Source organism: Procambarus clarkii, chromosome 82 (genome assembly GCF_040958095.1).
Source record: "Procambarus clarkii isolate CNS0578487 chromosome 82, FALCON_Pclarkii_2.0, whole genome shotgun sequence".
NCBI classification, from domain to species: Eukaryota; Metazoa; Arthropoda; class Malacostraca; order Decapoda; family Cambaridae; genus Procambarus; species Procambarus clarkii.
In genome coordinates, this window is record NC_091231.1 from 9,300,565 (window position 1) to 9,321,498 (window position 20,934).

At 36.2% G+C, this 20,934-nt stretch overlaps 2 protein-coding genes across 3 annotated transcripts in view; both read right to left on the reverse strand.

Annotated features, from left to right (window-relative positions):
- Positions 1 to 20,934, reverse strand: part of LOC123764307 (uncharacterized) — a 275,355-nt gene that overhangs the window by 103,332 nt on the left and 151,089 nt on the right. The window lies entirely within an intron of this gene.
- On the reverse strand, positions 1,467 to 20,027 carry LOC138358265 (chromatin assembly factor 1 subunit B-like). Of its 2 annotated transcripts, none has more exons than XM_069316072.1 (12): positions 19,889 to 20,027; positions 17,810 to 17,944; positions 15,488 to 15,620; positions 14,628 to 14,843; positions 13,670 to 13,766; positions 12,932 to 13,031; positions 11,986 to 12,146; positions 10,066 to 10,174; positions 8,825 to 8,994; positions 6,593 to 6,859; positions 4,592 to 4,706; positions 1,467 to 3,093 (listed from the first exon to the last, which is right to left on the reverse strand). In XM_069316072.1, the coding sequence occupies exons 2-12, from the start codon at positions 17,933 to 17,935 to the stop codon at positions 2,902 to 2,904; spliced, it is 1,686 nt and encodes a 561-aa protein (XP_069172173.1). In that variant the 5' UTR covers positions 17,936 to 17,944; positions 19,889 to 20,027; the 3' UTR covers positions 1,467 to 2,901. The 2 variants fall into 2 exon arrangements, with proteins under 2 accessions (XP_069172173.1, XP_069172174.1); XM_069316073.1 differs by having other exon boundaries at positions 19,823 to 19,968.

Consider the following 20,934-nt stretch of genomic DNA (forward strand, 5'->3'; position numbering starts at 1 on the left):
GCACCAAGTCGGGGATACTTTATAGCACGGTGCATATGTAGGCGTCGCATGTCAAAAGGTTTATCTGCCAGGGTGGTAGGAAGTTGTTTACTTTCACCTTTGCACACTTCAAACTAGACACTTTAATGACTGCTTGTCTTCTAATTTTTCATGTCACGTGTTCCACAGCATGTGTATTCTAACGTGTTCCACAGCATGTGTATTCTAACGTGTTCCACAGCATGTGTATTCTAACGTGTTCCACAGCATGTGTATTCTAACGTGTTCCACAGCATGTGTATTCTAATAATGTCGCTGCTACAATATTATTTTTACTAACATACAGAAGCTCATTTTACCATGATAGTTTCAAATACTCTATCTCGAAGGCCAGGTATATCTAGTTCTTTTCTGATATCGAGAACTTTGGTAGTTATTAGACAGCAAATTTAATTCAGAGGGCTTCATTTTGCTATGATACAGGATTAAGGCTGATGCATGATAAGTCTAATCAAAGATTTAATAGACTAAATAAAAAATTTTTGCTTTTTAAATATTTACATTGTAGTAAGGGCTTTACCTCACCACAATTACAAGAGCCTTAAGTTTGTCCTTATATTACTGATGCCATTTTTTTAATGCAGTTAATGTATAAGGTTAAGATTTGTTTAAGGTTCTTTAACATCTCCAAATTTTACTACAGGTACAAGCTGTCAAGTTTGATGTCGTCTGCATAATATCCAGTGGGGGACTTTTGTTCATTGTTCTGTTCATTGGATATAAAAATAGCTTCTTCAGCTTTCTTGCCTTTGAGGAACAAAGATTAAAAGTAGGAATTGTAATGTAAATACCAGTATTGGTTAAAAAGCACAGAATCATGCTGTCATTATGGTCAGCATTACTGATAACATAAGACTGATTGGCATAAAGGATATTTGTATCATTTCTGTCAAGTATTTACTAGAGTAGTCTAGTGGGTCCCCTGAAAATAATTATGTACTCAATACCCACTACATTATGAGTGTAAACAGGCATAGAATTCTGATCGAACTTCGTCTGTTGCATCACGATACTCCTGTAGTGCAGAGGTTACAAAGTCTTGCTACTACATGCACTTATCATTCATATGCACATAATAAATCTAGACACACTTTGTTAGACTACTATCCTTTGACCTGACAATGGACCACATAAGCCACATTTAAATGTGCTTCAGACAATCCGAGCTACTGCTACCTGATCCCCCCTCCCTCCCCACTTAGTGGAAGCTAGACCACACCTGTATCAGTTCTGTCACTGTACCAGCTATGTTTACTTTTTAGTAATCTAAAACACTTCCTATTACAACTTACTATTATCATATACATAACAAGCAAAATAAAAAAATAAATTGAGTGAACTAAATATAAAGTTATTTACATAAGTCATCAAGGCCACTTACACATTTTTATACTGTATTATAACTGCCATACAGTAAAACAAATATAGTTCTATGTATATTTATATTTATAATGTATTATGACAAAAAATATTAAACTGCAACATATGAATATAATAAGGTTGCTAATAAATACCCACCCTGTATAAGTATCTGTCAAAACATCAAATTTCTGGCAAATTTCGTTAATAGGAGGTCTGCAAACTGCAATTTGTTAAGTTCACAAAAATTTCAAGGGTTTAACATTCATGTTCAGTAATTGTAAAACCGAATAAGATGCTAGTCTCCTATTGTTATTTTGATGTTACAAGGCAAGGAAAGACTCGGCCATGTAAAATTACATTAACTAGAACAAAATCAATATATTTTTTTTTTACTTACTGTGTAACAATTATTATTTCTCAAACTAAATACAGTATTTACACGAACATCAAAAAATATTTTATTTCATTGACTATATATACTATGTATTGTGCATTAATAACTTGCACCAGGAGCTCTGGTTCCCTATGTAAACAGGGCTCAGTCCAGAGCTGAGAAAACAAAAAATGCCCATTAATAAATTTGGAAAGGGTTGGGTTAGGGAATCATTGAGTCACTGAAGCCTAATCAGGAAAAGGCAATTTCATTACATTAAATGCTGGTTTTCTGGAGGGTGTCAAATGATGGCTCCTAGTATTTGTACAAGGAAGTACAATGAAAAAAAAAAATCCCAGAGGAGAGCGAAGACTAAACCTTCAACGATGACAATTTTATGGATGAGAAACCCAGGCCAGGGGAAGAGAACCCAGGAACAGAGACCAGGTAATGAGCTGCCAGAACCCTGTTACACTTCAAAAACTGGACTGAAATCTGTTGACATGGGGAGCCAGAGATCCTGGCAGTGGCTCTCTGTAATTAGCGAGTTCAACCTAACTGCTGGGTTGATAGTTTGCAGCCACTTGTGGCCTCGTTTTTTTTCCAGTGAACCTTGCAATTATCTGTTTTGCTTCACTTGTTTTTTTGGATGTTTCCATGAAGGTAATCATAACAATCCTCTGCTCTCTGCACATCTGTGAGCGGAGCCATGTTCTGGCTCTGGTCTCCAGTAGGCAATACAGATTCCCAAGGCTGATGTGACTTGTGTGGAGCTACCTCAGCCCGTTACCTATGGGGAGCCACTGTTTGGCCCTTTCAGAAACAATTCTTATTTTGTCATCATTTTATTATAGTAAATTAAATACAAATTACTTTACACAAAACTATAAACTATCAAATAACACTCAAATTTCTAGAAAAACACCCCTGCAACACTCAAAAGTTTAAGCTAATGAGGGCATCATATATAAAAAAAAAAGACAATATGAAGGAATTAATATAGGTACATGCTGAAAAGAACGTGTTTAATATCTTCATTATTTACACTTGTTCACTACCAAAGAAGACTCGTAGCAGTAGTGTACAATACTTTTTTCTCAGGGTTTCACCAGACTTGCATAAGAATTTCATCTAAATTCATTCCCAGCACTCTTCTTTCCCTTAGGACTGGACAGAGTAATAAGTGGCACGCGTCGCGGTGTCTTTGACACGCCAGACGACGTCTTAATTGGAGATTCATCCCTTATGGTCTTGGCTGGGCTCTGATTGTCCCCTTCAAACTTCTTCTTCACTTCCTCATCTATAGCCATTACTGCATCCTGAAATACACCGCTTATTATATTCTAGGTTTTACAGATGGTTCTAAACAGTCTTCCAGGCTTGGCAAAATCTTTGATAATTACTGTATGTTATGTTAATTTTATCCATGAAACACAAGAAAGAAAAATTAATCCTTAATTTGGAAACAGTTTTACCCATAAATCACAAGAAAAGAAAATTAATCATAAATCTGGAAAGGGTTAGGTTGTGAAATTTACTATTTTTAAATAATGTAATGCTATGCAAAATAAACAAATAAATTATAGGTTAGTAAGGACTATGACAAAAAAATTATATTACATGAAGGAAAGATGAGAGAAATCGTTTACTCGGCATCAAACACTATTCTTTTGTTGACTCCAGAGCCCTTAATGACCTATCCATGTTCCACACAGCAATTTGAATGGCCCATTAACTGTATAAATGATAAAGTTTCCAATTTGACGGGTGTTTCTACTTATCTTAATATGTCCTTCAATATACCAACGCATCCTCCGAAATGACAGTACGGTTTGATACTAAGTGTAATAAGTACAATTCCTGTACAGAGGGGAGAGGAATGTTGTTATAAGGACCGCACAAGATAGCGAAGACAGTAGCGATCACGGCGGTCCTGGAGAGAGAGGAAGCCCGTGTCAACATACAAGCTGAGGGCAGGAGTCCAACGAAAGGCACCTGAGCTGAGACGCAACCCAGTATGGTGCAAAGCATCAAGACGGCGAAAAGTAGAAGCAGAAGCAGAAGAGTATGCAGGGCAACCATAATCTAGTTTAGACAGGATGAGAGAGGAGTGCAAATAGAGGAGCGTGCACCTATCCGCTCCCCAAGAAGTATGGGACAAAACCTTAAGTAGGTTAAGGGCCTTAGAGCATTCAACTCGGAGGTAAGAGATATGGGCTGACCAAGACAAACGAGTGTCAAAGATCAACCCCAAAAGCTTAGCAGAATTCCTGTAAACAAGGGAATGACCATAAAGCAACAAAGAGGGTCGAAGAACTACATGCTTCCGTGTAAAAGTCATAACACAAGTCTTAGACACAGAGAAATTGAAGCCATGATTGGTGGCCCAAGACGACACAGCATCAATCACAAGTTGAAGCCGTCCTCAGTCCCTGAGGACTGACAACGACTTCCAGACCCGATTGTACAGACTCAGTAAATACCGAGACGTGCATGGAGGGAGATGAGACTGCAGGAATTTAAATTTGAAAATTGTAACAAATTTTAAAATTGTAAACTAGCCAACATAAAAAAAAAAATATATATATATATAAGCAGGCATCGCTGAGCAAGGATGAAGTGCCCGAAACATTTACAGTTAGGTGCACGATGATGGACAGAATGTCAATGTTAATGTATTTTCTCTCATCTTCCTAAATATATTGATACAACTTATGAATAATTTATAGTTACTAAATTGGTTATTTTTGGTTGTATTTAAAACATTTCTATTATATTCAATGGATGTGTTCTGTAATATCAATGAATGCTTGGTACCTCAGTAATAACAGAAGGTTTTGTAGACTCTGAATTATGGCTGGTTGAGTTCTCATCAGTTTTGACAGACGGACCAGAGAGTGTTATCAGTGCAACTCTCTTACCAGGCTTAGAACTGAAAGTATACAAGTAAAACATTAGTACAACACTCTCGCTAAACATTATGATAACATATAACTCACCTCTAAAGCCAAAGTGGCTAAGCCTAGAATAAAGCAAGGCTTATAATTTTTCTCTTTGTATACAGCATGCAATGTATATTTTACCCGAATATTGAAATATGCACCTCTCCAAGTTTGTCATTTGTTCAATGACGTGAAATGCAGTCATGTTAATATGTTTGAATTTTACTCTTTTATGCACAATTGTTTAGTATGTGTATATGTGTGTGTGCCTTTTCAAACCACATTACAACATAATTGTGAAAGGAAATCTAAATATTTTCACCTCCTTTAGAGCAGAAACAAACCACTCATTATCCTCCCCCCCTCCCTTTGAATAATAATCAGGGTCACCTGGGCATCCAATTACTGCTGTGCAAACAGAGGTGTTACCTATCACCAAGTGGTAGTTCAAGCTACACAACACTACCAGGGAGCTAGAAACCTCACTTAAAGTTCAGATCACCAAAGCAAACTCGAAAAGAAGGGACGTCACGTGCGAATACGAAAGCAATCAAGTAGTTACTCCCACTGTTGCTCAACGAGCTACACACACAGGTACATGCATACAGGTACGGTTGAGAGGCGGGACCAAAGAGCCAAAGCTCAACCCCTGCAAGCACAATTAGGTGAGTATACACACGCGTAAGAGGCGATATAATAATTACAAAATACTACCAGGAATTGACAAAGAGGAATTCCTGAAACCAGCAACATCATCAACAAGAAGGACACAAATTCAAGCTAAGGAAACAAAGGTGTCGAAAAAACATTAAACAGCTTTCTTTTGCAAATAGAGTGGCAAATGATTAGAGCAAGCTAAGTGAGAAAGTGGTAGAGGCCAAAACTGTCAATAGTTTCAAAGCATTATACAACAAAGAGTGCTGGGAAGATGGGACACCATAAGCATAGCTCTCACCCTGTAACTACACTTAGCTAATTACACAACAGGCACAAACTGTAAGGCATCAAATGAATGAGGGCTGTTAAGAAACTCTTTTGTCTGGGTGCCAGATGAAAAATATGGCTCACAATGTGCAGCAACATTTACAGAAAGGACAATAAATCATCTCCCACTGACCCTAGTAAAGATGAAGAGCACCCAACGCAATTGTCTTGATCACTAAACAAAACCATATATATTAAGCAGCCAAGAAAGGGAGACCTAATCTGCCTCCTATGCTAACTAAAACAGGAAATCTGTCTGCAAACACATTAAAAGACTATGTGAATGTGAAGTGCATGAAGGACTACCATAGAAGCCAAAAGAAAGGCTTTGCCTAAAGCCCAGTATCAATGAGAGAACTAAGAGTGCAGCCAGACAGCTAAGCCCTGACTAAGGAAGAATCATCATCCATTCTGTTGCCACCTCCCAGGTGTTGATGCAAATATACATCATTCCTGGCATCAAAGTCTTAGATGGTAATGCTGAAAACTGAAGACAACGTTACAACCCAAGCGTGGGTGAAAAGCTCAAGCAGTGGATTCAGAGGACCAAATGCAGAAAAACTTGAACAGGCAACAAGAAAACTGCAAAGTATCAACATTGCAAAATATAATTACAATCTTCTAATTGTTTTTCATTTATAATGTTTATTTCCCTATAAATGTTAAAATGTGCAAATAAGTATTTTATTATTAAATAAAATCAGCCAAGATTATTTGTAAAAGCTCTCATACTTAATCCAACAGGCTATCACATGAATTGATTTGATCAGGGCAAGTTGCAATGCTTGAATTATTTAGTCTGACATATATTGTCACTAAAAAATACATTAACAGTAATACTAATTAACATGCATATATACATACTGTACGATGACAAATGTGCAACACAAACCTTTCTCCAGCTCTTCTGACAACCATGGGTTTCTTTTTAGATTGGCAAGAGGGTGACTTTTCATTTTCAATCTCTACTGTTGTTGTTTCAGTAGATACTGATGCTGGCTTAGTCTCCTCTGAATTAGATGAACTTATGTCTACATTTTCCTTCACATTTTCTTTCATTTTTTCTTTGTATGGAATTCCTAGTTCATCCTTGGAAAACGATACTAAGGAACAATAACCATCTGTTGAGGAAACCACAAGAATGCGACCATCACAGGACCTGAAAGAAATATATGAACATTTGACTCTTGAATAAGTATAAGTATGTTGAACACGCCAGATAACACAAAGCATGAACGGTAATGTGATCAGTCAAGAGGAAAAAGCAACTACTGCATAGTGAGTAGCAAAACACATGTCAGGTAGATAAGATTTCCTGATATAAATTTCTAAAAGGTCATTAAGTATAAAGAATTGAGCAATATCAATAAATATTAATTTTTTTTTCTTAACAGAGGGGTAGGGAGGGACAGGCAGCCTCTTTATAACATTCCTAATTTATCCATAACACAAAACATAGCCCAAAACTAGCACCACTACTTCAAACTTCTACTACTTTATTTTAAATATTAATTTTCCTTACACCTCCCCTCTATAGCCCTATACTTCTTAATAACACTTTACCATTCCAATGATGCTAAAATGCATGATCCATACTTTAAAAGTAAACGTTCTGATGAAGCTAAAATGAGTCATCCATCTCGCAATTCGTGAAAATATCTTTTGGGGTGGAGGGGGAGCAGTGTGGTCATTGCTTATCACCGGACCCTCCAGTGATCACCTCGGCCAACCACCCATCACTCAAGTTGACAAGTGCTGTGCTTGTGAATATTTTTCACTATGCTTTGCAAATTACCTGCCGGAAAAGTATGAAAGTTATGTTTGTTTTCTTTTTACTGTAAAAGTGAAAGATTATGTGCACACACTTCCTCATTTTATCATTTTACTTTGAAAAATAAACGAGGAATGCTGAGAAATATATGAGGAATGTTGATATATTCATAAACATTCATATATTCAGCACTGGCACACACAGCATATTTTCAAAACACATTTAGTTTTGCATCTATACTCTAACAAAATCTTTCACAGACATTTTGGCACCAAAAATATAGTTATAACCCAAAATGTGAGAAAATGTAAAAAAAGATATTTGCATTGTTGGGCACGACTTTGACACATCCAGAACATTTACAGTTGGAAACACACTAACAGCGCGGAATGTTGAAGTGTCAATGCTAACTTTCTTAGAATAATATTAAAATAAGAGAACTCCAGTAAATTGGTGGATGGTAAATGGAAATTGGTAAATGGAACTAAAGTACTTATAAATTTTATTTACCTCTGGTAAATAATAAATTTGTAATTCCTTAATGATGATTTCATTGAAAACAGGACAAGACGACATAAGAGGAAGTTTGAAAGGGAAAATGGATCACAGTAATATTAGGAAATACTGGGATGATGTATGGTATGTGAACAAGAGGAATGCACTAAACCTGTGACAGCTAGGGTACTTCTAAATTTTAAACAACTTGAACATTTAAAAAGCATCAGGTACAAACAGCATTGCCCAAAGAGCTAGCTTTCATTCCCCTTAGACACTGGCATGTAAGCAGTGGAGGATATGAATGGAATCAAAGGATCAACAGATACCAGCTACCCAATGCCCACTTGACCCTAAACAGGATTGGCCAGCCAGTGAGTCAACCGAACCACTCTGAACCTACCATCCTACCCATATCTCCATCAAAAAACCCTGTAGCTCCAGAAGCCACAGTCCATGAGTAGAACCAACTTTCAGATGAAGGGAAAAGGAAAATAAACAATTAATATCGACAAAATACATGCAAGATGTATGAAGCAACAATGAGTAGAAATTACGTCATTCTAGTCACTGATAATTTGCCAAAATTAAATACCCTTATGCTCTCATTTATATGTTTACATTTTGTTTAGTAGAGGCTGACTTAAAAACAAGTGTGTGTGTGGGGGGGGGGGGGGGTGGTTGACAACTCTCACTAAGGATACTACAATGTACTAAAATAGAAAATACTCGTCTCCAAAGACCTTGCTATCTGCAGATTCTGGTTACATCTACCATTTACTTAATTTTAGTTACTAACCACTAAAACATGCAACAAGTACTGTATTATTATTTACTATATTTAGAATTAAATCTCACCAGGTTACATCACTGAGACGAGTGTAGTGAATATTGGAGACCTTTGCAAAGGGAACTGGTTGCTGCGTGTCGTAGAGAAGAACAGCATTTTGAGTAGCAACGGCAAATATCATTCTATATGGCAAATTAAACAAATTTGAGTACTCTTGCCACTGTTCTCGAGGCTCATCCTGCAAGTTAAGGTTGTGTATCATTATTACATGCTCAGTGACAGACTAACAAAATTCAAATAAATCTTTAGCTAATGTTTATTACCTTAGGAAATGTACAAAGCATAATAAATTTTGTAGAGAAGCATTATGAAGAATAACAAGCATGTATGAAGTAGAAGGAGTCTTGTTAAAAGTTAATTCTTATTTATTCAAGAAGTAAAGCATGTAAACAGCAGTGTAATGAGTGACCCGTTTTATTTAACTGCAGGAAAGCAATGTGGTTGCTTAATATCGCCATTGTTGTCCAATGTCCAGTAGTGACAGGACCACTGTGTCTTTTAACCCCGATGCAAGGATTGCTGATACCATGGTACAGTATAGGGGAAGGACTCTCATGTTTACCTTTCCCCAGATGCAAGGGTTGTTGACACCACAGTGTAGGGGAAAGACTCATGTTTACCTTGTATGTTTTTTTATATTCACTGCTTAGCAGTTTACATCAGTATACACACTAGAGTGCATGTTCAATAACTCAATGTACAGTACACCTAGTTACAATAATAGTTATTGAGTGCTGTATATACAGTAGAACTACAACATAATATGTACACCTGTTGCACATGACACTAACTGGCACAGCTCAAATGAGTGTCTAGCAACCCACTTCTTTGATGAGATTGGCTAGGAATGTCATCCAGACATTCGGTTCAAACACAAGCAGGAAATACCATATCATCATTTGACACTAGCTGCAAACCCTTAGTATGTGATAACCTCATCACATAATAAGCAATTACAAAACAAAAGCAGAATTTTTTCATGGGGCTTTGGTTAACCATACTGTATTCATATAGAGCTATTATAATAGCTCTATATGAGCTATTATAATACTGTAGCTCATATAGCAATATAGCTTTCAGCAATATGATGTGTTAATATCTTACTTCATGTTATCATTGGTATAAAACTGAAAAAATAAATTATTTTTTTAATGAAAAGTTTTTATATGGTATAAAACCATATAAAGAATATAAGACAATTTTTGTTACACACAAATCTAAAACGATTGCACTATGAATTAAAGCTTACGTTTTGTGCTTCTTCTTCTTGACGTGGTATAGGCTGCAACTCAAATAGAATGGGGCAGAATCTGACAGCTAACGTGTATTTGTCCTTTGTGGGAAGATAAAGCACTGGCCTGCCAAAGAGAACACAAAAATGTGATAAAGAGGATTGATTATAAAATAAAATATGGTATTGTAATGAAATTCACACTCTTGGGTGTGCCACCTTGTTTCATTTCATACTTTATGACCTGTAAGCAATCAACCCTTTTTGACACACAGTGGTCAGCCACTTGTGTGACCTGCATCTCCAGTACTGCTTCCACAAAGCTGTCAAATTTTTCTTGAAGACTTCCACTTTTGCTCTGGCAATTTTTTTCTATACTGTATTTCCTAGGAGGATATTGAACAACCATGAACCTCAGATGGTCATACAGTGTTTGCTGATTGTGCCTATGGCACCGCTATTCTGCATTTCCTTCCATATTGTTCACTCCAGTATGTTGTTATTTTACTTTGGAAATTTGGGACCTGGCCCTTCAGTATTTTCCTTTAATATATTATTCGATACCTCTCTCATTTTCTTTCTACAGAGTACATTTTGAGAGCTTTGGGAGGATCCCAATTTTTTAGGTGCTTATCAAGTCTATGCATACCATGTGTGTTCTCTGTATTCCCTCTATTTCAGCAATCTCTCCTGCTCTATAGGTGAAGGAAAGTATCGAGCAGTCCTCAAGGCGAGACATCACACGTGCTTTGAATAGTATGAGCATTGTGATGCAATCCCTGGATTTGAAGATTTAGGGATGTGGGTGTCACCTCTCATGTGCAAAAGGTGCGAGGGAGTGTTTATTCATTGTGTGAAAGCCACATGTTGGGGCTTAATGGGTGTACACTGACCGAAAAACCCCACCCATTTAGCATCAAAACAATACCTTGATGGATTGCAGTCTCAACACTCCATGTGTGATGTCAGAAACCACATTAAGATGTTTATATGTTTAAGATAGAAAAATACCAAGTTTGTATGGTTATGATAGAAAAAGCTCTTGTCTGTACAAAGTGTTAACTGGAAACCACCAAGAATAGTCAGTGAAGCCCCTAAAAAGAAACAGGGATAGAACTATTAAGTTGTGCTTTCTAAGATAACTTATAGGAATCACAATTAATTTTCCTCAAGTATCTCATTGTGTTAATGCTTAAGAACCACATGTTGATTTCTTATTGTGCAGCGTACACTAAATCGTATAAGACACCTGTCATACATTTGTGTTTTATAATTATGTATTGCACATGTTACTGTCCCCCCTTTTGACTACATGATTAGTAGAATGTTCAGTGCCATGGAAGTGTGCTGTAAGAAAACCTTTACTGGCTCCCTGCTCTATATGCGGGAGCAAGACAAAATTATAAGAAGTTCTAAGCCTTGTTCAGTTGAGGTGGTCACCCAGGATATATGATCTGTGCCCTGACCATGCCAATGAACTAAATAAGGGGCTAGCCCCAAAAAAGATAATTCTGTACAATAATTGTTGAAAATGAGCAAACTTTAGCAAAAGCTGGGTACGATTTCCAATGAATTACTTTGAAGAATCAGTAATACAGTGTTTATGATGTGATTGTTTGACAAACATTCAAAATATTAATTGAATATCTTTACCTACCCTTGTACAAACATAAGGATATTGTTTCTAAAAGAAATTACTAGCATTATCCTCTGGTATCAGGGTATGAATGCAAAAATCTGCGCGCAGCGACTGAAATTAGTTTTGAATCATTGCTGAAGATCAATCCCTTCCTCTGATGATTTTTAAAATCTTCTAAAATCTATCAATAGGGTATGTCCTTGCACCACTGCAAGCTACACAAGTCTTAAAAAGTTCTAGGCAATACCAAAAATAATGGAAACGGCAAAGGTTGGGGATATCAAAATGTCACATCTTACTTGGAGAGAGAGTGGCGAGAGAAGACATATGTAACATTGGTTATTTTTCCATTATCATCTTCAACAATGCCACAAGGAGTCAGTAGTAACTCCCCATCTGGAGAAAAACTGAGTCGACGGCAGAAGGATTTCAGTGTGTCATCGTAGAATAATCTGGTAGGCTGTGGATAAAAGTAGTTTATTATTAATATTGAATTGCACCTAATTTAATAAGAAACAATACACTGATGGATAACAACTAGACATACTTCGTAACCTGCACAATAAAATTACGGGGTGTACAACATACTGGAGTGAGAAATATGGTAAGAAGTGTAAAATCCAATAAAAAGTTGGGGTGGCTAGTAAGTTGTATTTACCATGAAAGTGACCAATCAGTTTAACCCCTCAACTGCGCCGGCCAACAAATGTCGTTTTGAGAGTTGACCATTTTTATTTTTAACTAGGCTATATTTTAATGCTTTTAATGTTTTCATTACTTTGTGTTTTGAAACGGAAATAGTTTAGTTTGGAAACATTTTGAATTTAACTTTACCTGAACATTTGTGAAAACAATTAAAATATGTCCTTAACAATTGCACTTTGAAGTTTTTGCTAAAAACAAGTGTGCAGTGCAGGGGTTAAAATACAATACAGCATATTAGTAGCAATTAAAGCACAGTGATATCAATGTTATTTGAGCATCAGCCTCAAGAGCTTAACTGGGCTCATATACTTCTGGATAGGCAAAACATTTACATTTTTTATGCAGTGGCAAATTGAGAGAATGGGGTAACCAGAGATGCCTAAGGTACACCAGTGTGAGCACCAATGATACACACTGAACATTATTGGCACTTCATCATTGTCATCTGAACCACAACCTATATTTCAGCCATATAAGTCTATCCTAATTTCAAATCATACAGCTACCAACTTCTATTTTTAATGAGACCACTAACCTTACCTTTTCTGTTACATTGTCTTGAGCATCAACCATAGGTAAAGTCGTTTTGTGTATTCTGTGTACTATTTTCTTGGTGTTAACATTATATACTCTACAATACCTGAAAGAAAACAGAAACTGTTAAAATACTTCACACAAAATATGAAAAAAAAAGTCAAGTGACCCAATTAGTATGTTCAGCACTATTATGAAATGGTGCTGAAAAACCTGCCAGGTTAGAAAAAGTGCAGTGCTCTCTTAGAACTGGGATTAACAAAATTTGTCCGAATAATGAACCTTAACATTAGGTCCTGTACCATGTAAATACAGTCCCATGGGGCACTGTGCTATTAGGATATAACATAAATTAGGATGACATAACTCGTCTTGCACAAGCAGGGCAACAATAACTATTTCATCCCATATCCAAGTACCATACACCACTGGGGCCTTTATCTAAATAGCTGCATCCTGAAGACCCATATTCAACATATCTTTTGTTACCATTCCATGGTTCCGAGAAACAACGACTCGGACTTGCCTTTGACCAGGTTAGGATTTGTTATTCAGATAATTATTAAACTGTCCCAAAGTGCTGTGCATTTGCTGTATGGTTCACATATTACACATTCACTATACAGAATATGGTAAGACAAGTTACCCCAGTCACACATTCTACTTGTCATTTTAAATTTAGCAAAATTTGTTAATAATTTATAAAATAAAAAACATTATTTACAAATAGTTAAATCAACTTACCTATCTGAACATAGAGTCGCAACGTACTGTCCTTGTGGGTCCCATGCAACACCTTGGACAAAGCCTTTGTGGTCACTTAATATTCCAATATTTTTACCTGAAATACACAAATAAAAATTTTAATTTTACATATAAAATAGTCATGATAAATGTGCATATTCCCAGTTCACTGAAGAAGCAATTGGAAACGAAAGTTTAAAAGAAGTTTTGATGTGTAAGGCTTGTGTAAGACAAAGCTGAAAAAAAGTGAGAATGAAGTCTATATTTTAAGAGAAGGAATAAGAAAATAAAAGGAGAAAAGAAGGAATGTCTGTTAATGAATATAATAGTAGCATGGGGCAATTGAGGCCAAGTGTGAAATTCAAATCTGAAACATCAATTTGACAATTGCTACAGTATATGTAGCAATTGAAAAGTGTAGCAAATGTGTGAAGACAGTACCAAGAATGAAACCTATTTTGATGGCAGTTTAGACAAATAGATTAAAATATTAACAAATTACAGAATAATTGTGATGGGTGATATTAATGGCGGAGGAGAAAGTTCTAAGAATGACACGATTAGTATAAATGGTTTCCAAAATAGTAAATAACAACATCTGTAAATTGAGATTCATGCAGTGAAAGTTATGTACTACTAATACATATACACTCCATGGAGGTTATGAAATGAGAGCAACGTTTCTGAACTCAAGACAGCACTTTGCAGTCTTGTCTGTCTCTGTCTCTATCTATCCCCATCTCTCTCTTTGTCACAAGTGGAGAAGGTAAAACAGTACTGTATATACTAACAAATACTGGCTGTCATTCTGAATACTGTATCTTTAACCCGACTTTTTGCTTTAAATATCGTAAATATTCTTTCTAGGTAAATGTTATCCATTCCTTGAAAGTGGAAAAAAAAAAAGAATGGAAATGCCCTAGAAATGATAAATTGACAATAAAAATGTTGATGTTACCTTTTGCAACATGCCAAATAATAGCAGTGTTGTCTACAGATCCAGTAATAAGGAACTGTGAGCATTGTGACCAGCAGATGTCATAAACATCTTCTAAGTGACCTCTAAGCATTTTCACAACTGTCCAGTGTTCTTTATTCTCCTTTTCTACATCATCCACAAATATATCAGCATTGCTTGATGAATCTTGCTTCTTCCACAGGATGACAGCCGATTCTGTAATTGAAAAGAACTATGTTTTGATGTAGTTGTTTAAGGGAGGTATTCCATTACCACTTGCCAGGAATCTTCTCTCAATACAATGCTGTTTACATTCACAAATCTGGATCATGTAGAATCATACAAATATCCAAATTAGCCAAGTCTGTACGTATACTGTACTGTAATAAACTTTTAATCTTAAAAAATAAATAATTTGTAATTATAATAGTAGAAATGTCTACTTACCTTGGTGGAGTTAACAGCAGTCTTGATCACTGAAGAACTTTAATTGTGAACATTAACCTAATACTAATATTACTGAATGAACAAGTACTTGGCAATTATGCCTGCTGCTTCCTTCCACCAAAACCAAGTTACGTAAACAGTCGGCCCATTGCTACACGATACATGCAATTTTGGCTATTTTGCAGCAACACTTGTATTCTAAATATATTACCTTCTCTTCATATCTAAAACTAAAGGAACATGCCCAAAATTTTAAAATGTTTCTGTATACAATACATATAAAGTCTCAGCATGTTTTTTTTCTAATTTGCAGACGATTCTACTTAATATGTAAAATATATATGAAAGGTTTAAAAACTCTTGGAAAGCAGGAGTAATACTGATGGTATTTTGTCTCTGTGCAACATCCTTACCATCATCAGCTGAGGCCAAAATCTCTCCATCAGGTGAAAATCTTACAGCATTAACTGCACGATTATGTCTTGTAAGGTCACTCAGTGCGTCTACACTAACTCCCCCATTGTCCAACAGTTGCAATTGCCATATCTAAAATTTAAGCATATGAAATTAGTGCCAATCACTAGTTATCTATAGCAGCCCAACATATAAACGGGCCTACTTGTTGAAAGACAGAACAATGCTACCTTAAACATTCATACTAGTATGCACCCCTTTCTGATTTGTTGTTTTCCTGGATATCACACAAAAACATTTTTAGTGTAAATCATACTAAACATACTTCTACAAATTTAGTCACACATGAAACACTATATACAGTCATTATATAAAGCAAGGTTATTAAAAACAATCTATTTTGTGAGCCACTGAGCATTTCCATCTAATTTCATCACATTTTTTTTTAATTATTTAGTTGATATTATACATAAAAACAGCAACAATACAGTATTAATTTTAAGCCATATAATAAGTGATAGATTAGGCCCCATAAAGGAAGGTAATTATGAGAGGAAAGCACCAAGCCATTATGCCTATATGGCACTTGGAAGGGATAAAGATTTAGGATAGAACGAAGGAAAGGAATGGTGCATAACCAATTGAATGGTTATGCTTGAATTCAATCAAGTTTGTTAAGAACAGTTGGTGTCAGTGATATGCAATGATAAAACTTTTTATAATTGCTTTCAAAGCAATATCTCCCTATGAACAAGCAACCACAACTAGCAGACAACAAATTTCCACTTACAATCTGATTTCAAGTTATATCCTCAACATAATACTAATCACAAGTAATTCCATAGTGTCACTCATAACTATGTGTGAATCACAAGCACAGTTAACTGAAAATTGGGAGCCTATGCACAGTTTCTGATATGGTGATGACCAGTTGTAGCACTTTATCAATGCTATAATTAATTATAGCTTTATTAATGCTTCTTTCCTGTTGGTAGCTGGATGATGATGATGTTGACACAAAATGGCAGAATGTGTAAAAAGCAAGCATTTTTTTTATGTCATGGGTCACAGGCCTGGAAAGTCTCCCTGACCATGGAAACTGCTAGTTTCATGGCATATTATAATATTTTATGCTACTGAGGAACCAGCTCCTGAGAGCTGTCATCTAGAACATGTGAGGGTACAAGAACTGTTTATGGGAATCTGGCTCCTTTGCTTCACTTTGCTCACCTGACTCCACTACTGCTGTCTCAACTCTGCTACACTGAAACACGCGTGTTTCAGTGTTAGTGTGTGCAGTTCAGTCAGTCCTCATACAGTGTAAACAAACTTTCGACGCCTAAACGAACATGGACACATTGGGTGCTCAAATTAGGAATGACTGCATTCCTACACAAAAGTTTGTATGTGCACTAGAAATATTGACAATAATTTGCACACAATTTTTGTATGCCAAGTTTAATCATTATGAGATTAACTTGTACATTAATTGCTGTAATAGCAATTAAACCTGATTGTTCAGGTATATATCATCTTGAGGTTATCGAGTTGATTTTTGGGCTTAGCGCCCCCACGGCCTGGTCCTCGACCAGGCCTCCTTTTTGTTACACACCCCCAGGAAGCAGCCCGTAGCAGCTGTCTAACTCCCAGTATAAGGGAGTTGGATCTCCCTAACTATTTACTGCTAGGTGAACAGGTGCATCAGGGTGAAAGAAACTTTGCCCATTTGTTTCCGCTTCCACCGGGGATCGAACCCGGAACCTCAGGACTACGAATCCGAAGCGCTGTCCACTCAGCTGTCATGCTAGGTAGGCGAGACTCGATAAGGTGCTGCAACGACACTTTTGCCACATCATACCTGAATGAATTGTAGCTCAAACCTGTTAAGTACAACATTTAAAGGATACTGTGTACCAATCTTGATATATCCTTTGACATAATCATATTTTTCTGTTATTATTCTTCAGTCTTTTATAGAACAGAAAAGCCACCCTTCCATATTTGCCTTTGTTCCTTTTACAGAAATATAAACACATTTCTACTTTTTAGCTCTAGCTAGTCTCTCCATCTTACTTCATATTACAGTATTTAATTATGCTCCCATTCCATTTTACTCAACATTTCAAGCGTTACTAGCACTGTTTCATAGGAAAGTGTGTGTAATGTAAACTACATAAAATAATGCAATAAATATGGCCAGCCTAAATTATTGTACTATACACTTAACCAGTTTTGTTCAATAATAGAGCATATGACATACTGTACAAGTTTGGGAATATTTTAAATATTAAAGCAGCGAGCATAGTTGTGAAAACACATACCACAACATGTGTATCAGTTCCAGCTGTGGCCAAACGGTAGATTCCATCTTGGGAGTTGGGCTGTATATCTATGGACAATACCGGATCTCTATTATGCCATGAGATTTCTGGAATGGTACACTTCATGGTTATTTTCTGGAAAAAAATAAAAAATAAATCAGTAATTGTGTGTACATGTCTTATATCAGAGTACTTGTAGCTTAATATGCTAAGTTTTTATTGAATTAAAAGTTCATTATGATTTTATTTATTTTAAAACCTTTAGATCTTTTCTATTCTTGGAACCCTTAGTGTCTTTCCCAAGCTAAAGGCATTGATTTCAAAAGGCCAAATAATAATAATTAATAAAAATTAATAATAATAATTAATAATAATAATGATGATAATAATTATTATTATTTTTAAGGATTTTAATAGCTTTACTGCTATTAGTATAATTTTTACACTTTAATGATTTAATGACAGCAACATTGTCACCAACACTTTAAATTGGCCTGGCTTTGGTTTAGGTTCCCTTCCTTAACCTTAGTTTGTGATTCCCAAATCCACACCCAGAGTGTTTGGGTTCTTCCTCTGAGGAGTTCACTTTTGAGTTCCTCCTGTTCTAGGTAGTGTATGGGAATTAGTCACCTACTGGTAGCGAGACCTGCCGAGTCGAACTGTAGTTACTGTACCGTACAGTATACTAGTTTAATTATTTATGCTTGACTCAACCCATGTTAGCATTAGTGTTTTGTATCTTATCAGGTATGGCTGTAAGTAGCATTACATAATTTTGTATTTTTATGCATGTTTCAATGGCTTATTGCCTATCACTGGTGTGATTAATGTTTTTTTTAGCTGTGTTAACTTTTGGAATAATCAAACAAATCTTTGACTTTAAAGGAAAATTGCCAATTTATAGCTAAACAAATCCCTGATGCATCCCCAATGTGGACTACTGTATCCATGTACAGAGACCTCAGATAAAAGTTTTTTCACCCATAGGGCAATAAACTCTTAAAATCACCTACTTGCCTAAGCTGTATATACTATGCAGTACTTTAAATTTCAAAATTCAGTTAGAAAAATGATCAAGAATAATGTGGAGACCTTTGACAAGCTGCTGGCTTCATGTCCTAGTCGAGCCCTCTAAAGATAGTGGCTCCTGTAAGTTCCATAAACTTAAGTATGACAAATCTGTTTGTATTACTGATAATAATATTTTATTTAAGCAAGAGAACATACATAAATACGGTACTTTTTCACCCAGTCATAAACATGGAACTGCCTACCCACTGAAGTCACATATGCCAAAACACAGCTGAATTTTAAAATACAGCTCGACAAAATCATGAGGACAAATGCGGGACCTTCAACAAGCTGTCAACTTTCTGTCCTCGCCGAGGTCACTATAGAGATAGTGGCCCTCAGGCAAATTCAGGTAAAAAGATATACATGATCAGTGGAGGATTAATAGACAAGACAGGCACAATACCTTGTGTCACTAATACACAGAGCATTTCAGGCATAACATAAACAAAAATTAAAACAAAATACTGTACAAGCTTAATGGTTTGATACTTAAAACTGAAATTCAGATATATATATTTGACCTCTAGAGAAAACCTTCCTGACCTATATTGGGATATGTTATATATAGGTCAAGAGGCCGCTGTGCTAGTTGTTCTGGGACTAAGGGTTCCCTAATGCAAGCCAACATAAGTGTTTGTTTGCAACAACTTGCATGACCTTCTGAGCTGTGGGCTTTGTACCCTCTCAACCTGCTCAACTACTTCATTATCTCACGCTACACTTGAAAAAAAATTATTAGATTTAATGAATCGTATTGCTAAGCTAAACATGAAATACTGTACGCCACACCTAGCCCAGTATGATACCCATGAAAGTATAGTTCAGTAAATACAAAACAAAATCACTCGCAAGTTACAATTAGAACATAACTACCCATTTAGACCTGTCAAATAACACAACAATATAAATAATCACATTAATAACATGACGACAACTTACAACTTGCTAACTTGGACAAGCTATATATGATGAACTAATAATACAAGCGAGAGCTGCACTTGTCACCTGAAATATAGAGGTGAGCTTTGTTTTCGTACTGGAGGATGTTCCCGCGCGGCGGCCACTGTTGTCCTCCTCCCACCCGCCGGGCTCCTGGTTCTCTTCCACACTACTCTATCATTTATTTCAAACACTTACAACAAACTAACAGTAAGTGTCGGTAAGCTTCAATAAGTAAGGTTACAGTAAGTTTCATAGATTTTTTTGTAAAGCCACTAACACGCATAGCGCTTTGGGCTTCGTATCAACTCTTTGTCCAGCTGTGTCCAATAATAATAATAATAATAATAATTGATTTCTTAATTTACCTGAGAGCCACAATCTCTCTAGTGGCCTCGACGAGGACAGGAAGCCGGCGGCCTGCCAAAGTTCCCCTCTTCCCCTTTACCCTGATGATTTTATCGAGTTGCTTTATAAAATTCAGCACTGTTTTGTCATTCATTACTATGGCGAGTAGGCAGTATCCTTGGGTTTAAATAACCCTGTGGGTGAAAAAAGTATCTCCTCTCTTCTGTTCTGCACTGTTACTTGTAGAGCTTGAAACTTGTTTGTGTTACATCTGAAATTGTGCTTCTGTTCAAACATCTGACACCCATCTCTCAGATAACTTTACCATAACATCAGCTCAAAAATACCAGTCAAGTTAATTAACCATTTAATTGACACACTATGACACTACTTAAATACTACAAGTGCTCTTTCCTTGCTTTCACTGATGCAAATTGGTCTATGATATGGTCAAAGTCAGCTTTTTTGGTTCTTCTCTTTCTATACATAGCAGTCGAGCAAGATCACAGTCTGCCTTGACCCTTGGAGGCTCCAAAATAAGAAAGTGTTTAGTTTAACTTTATTTATATATACAAGAATTTTACATTCTTGTAAAACCACTAGCACGCATGGCGTTTCTGGCAGGTCCTTAATCCTAATTTTCCCCGAATACGACTCGCCAAATCGTTTGACAACCAGGTACCCATTCACTGCATATTTTTGGATTGCCAGAAAGCCTTTGACATAGTAACACATTAGACACTAGTGCACAAGTTGAGATGCAG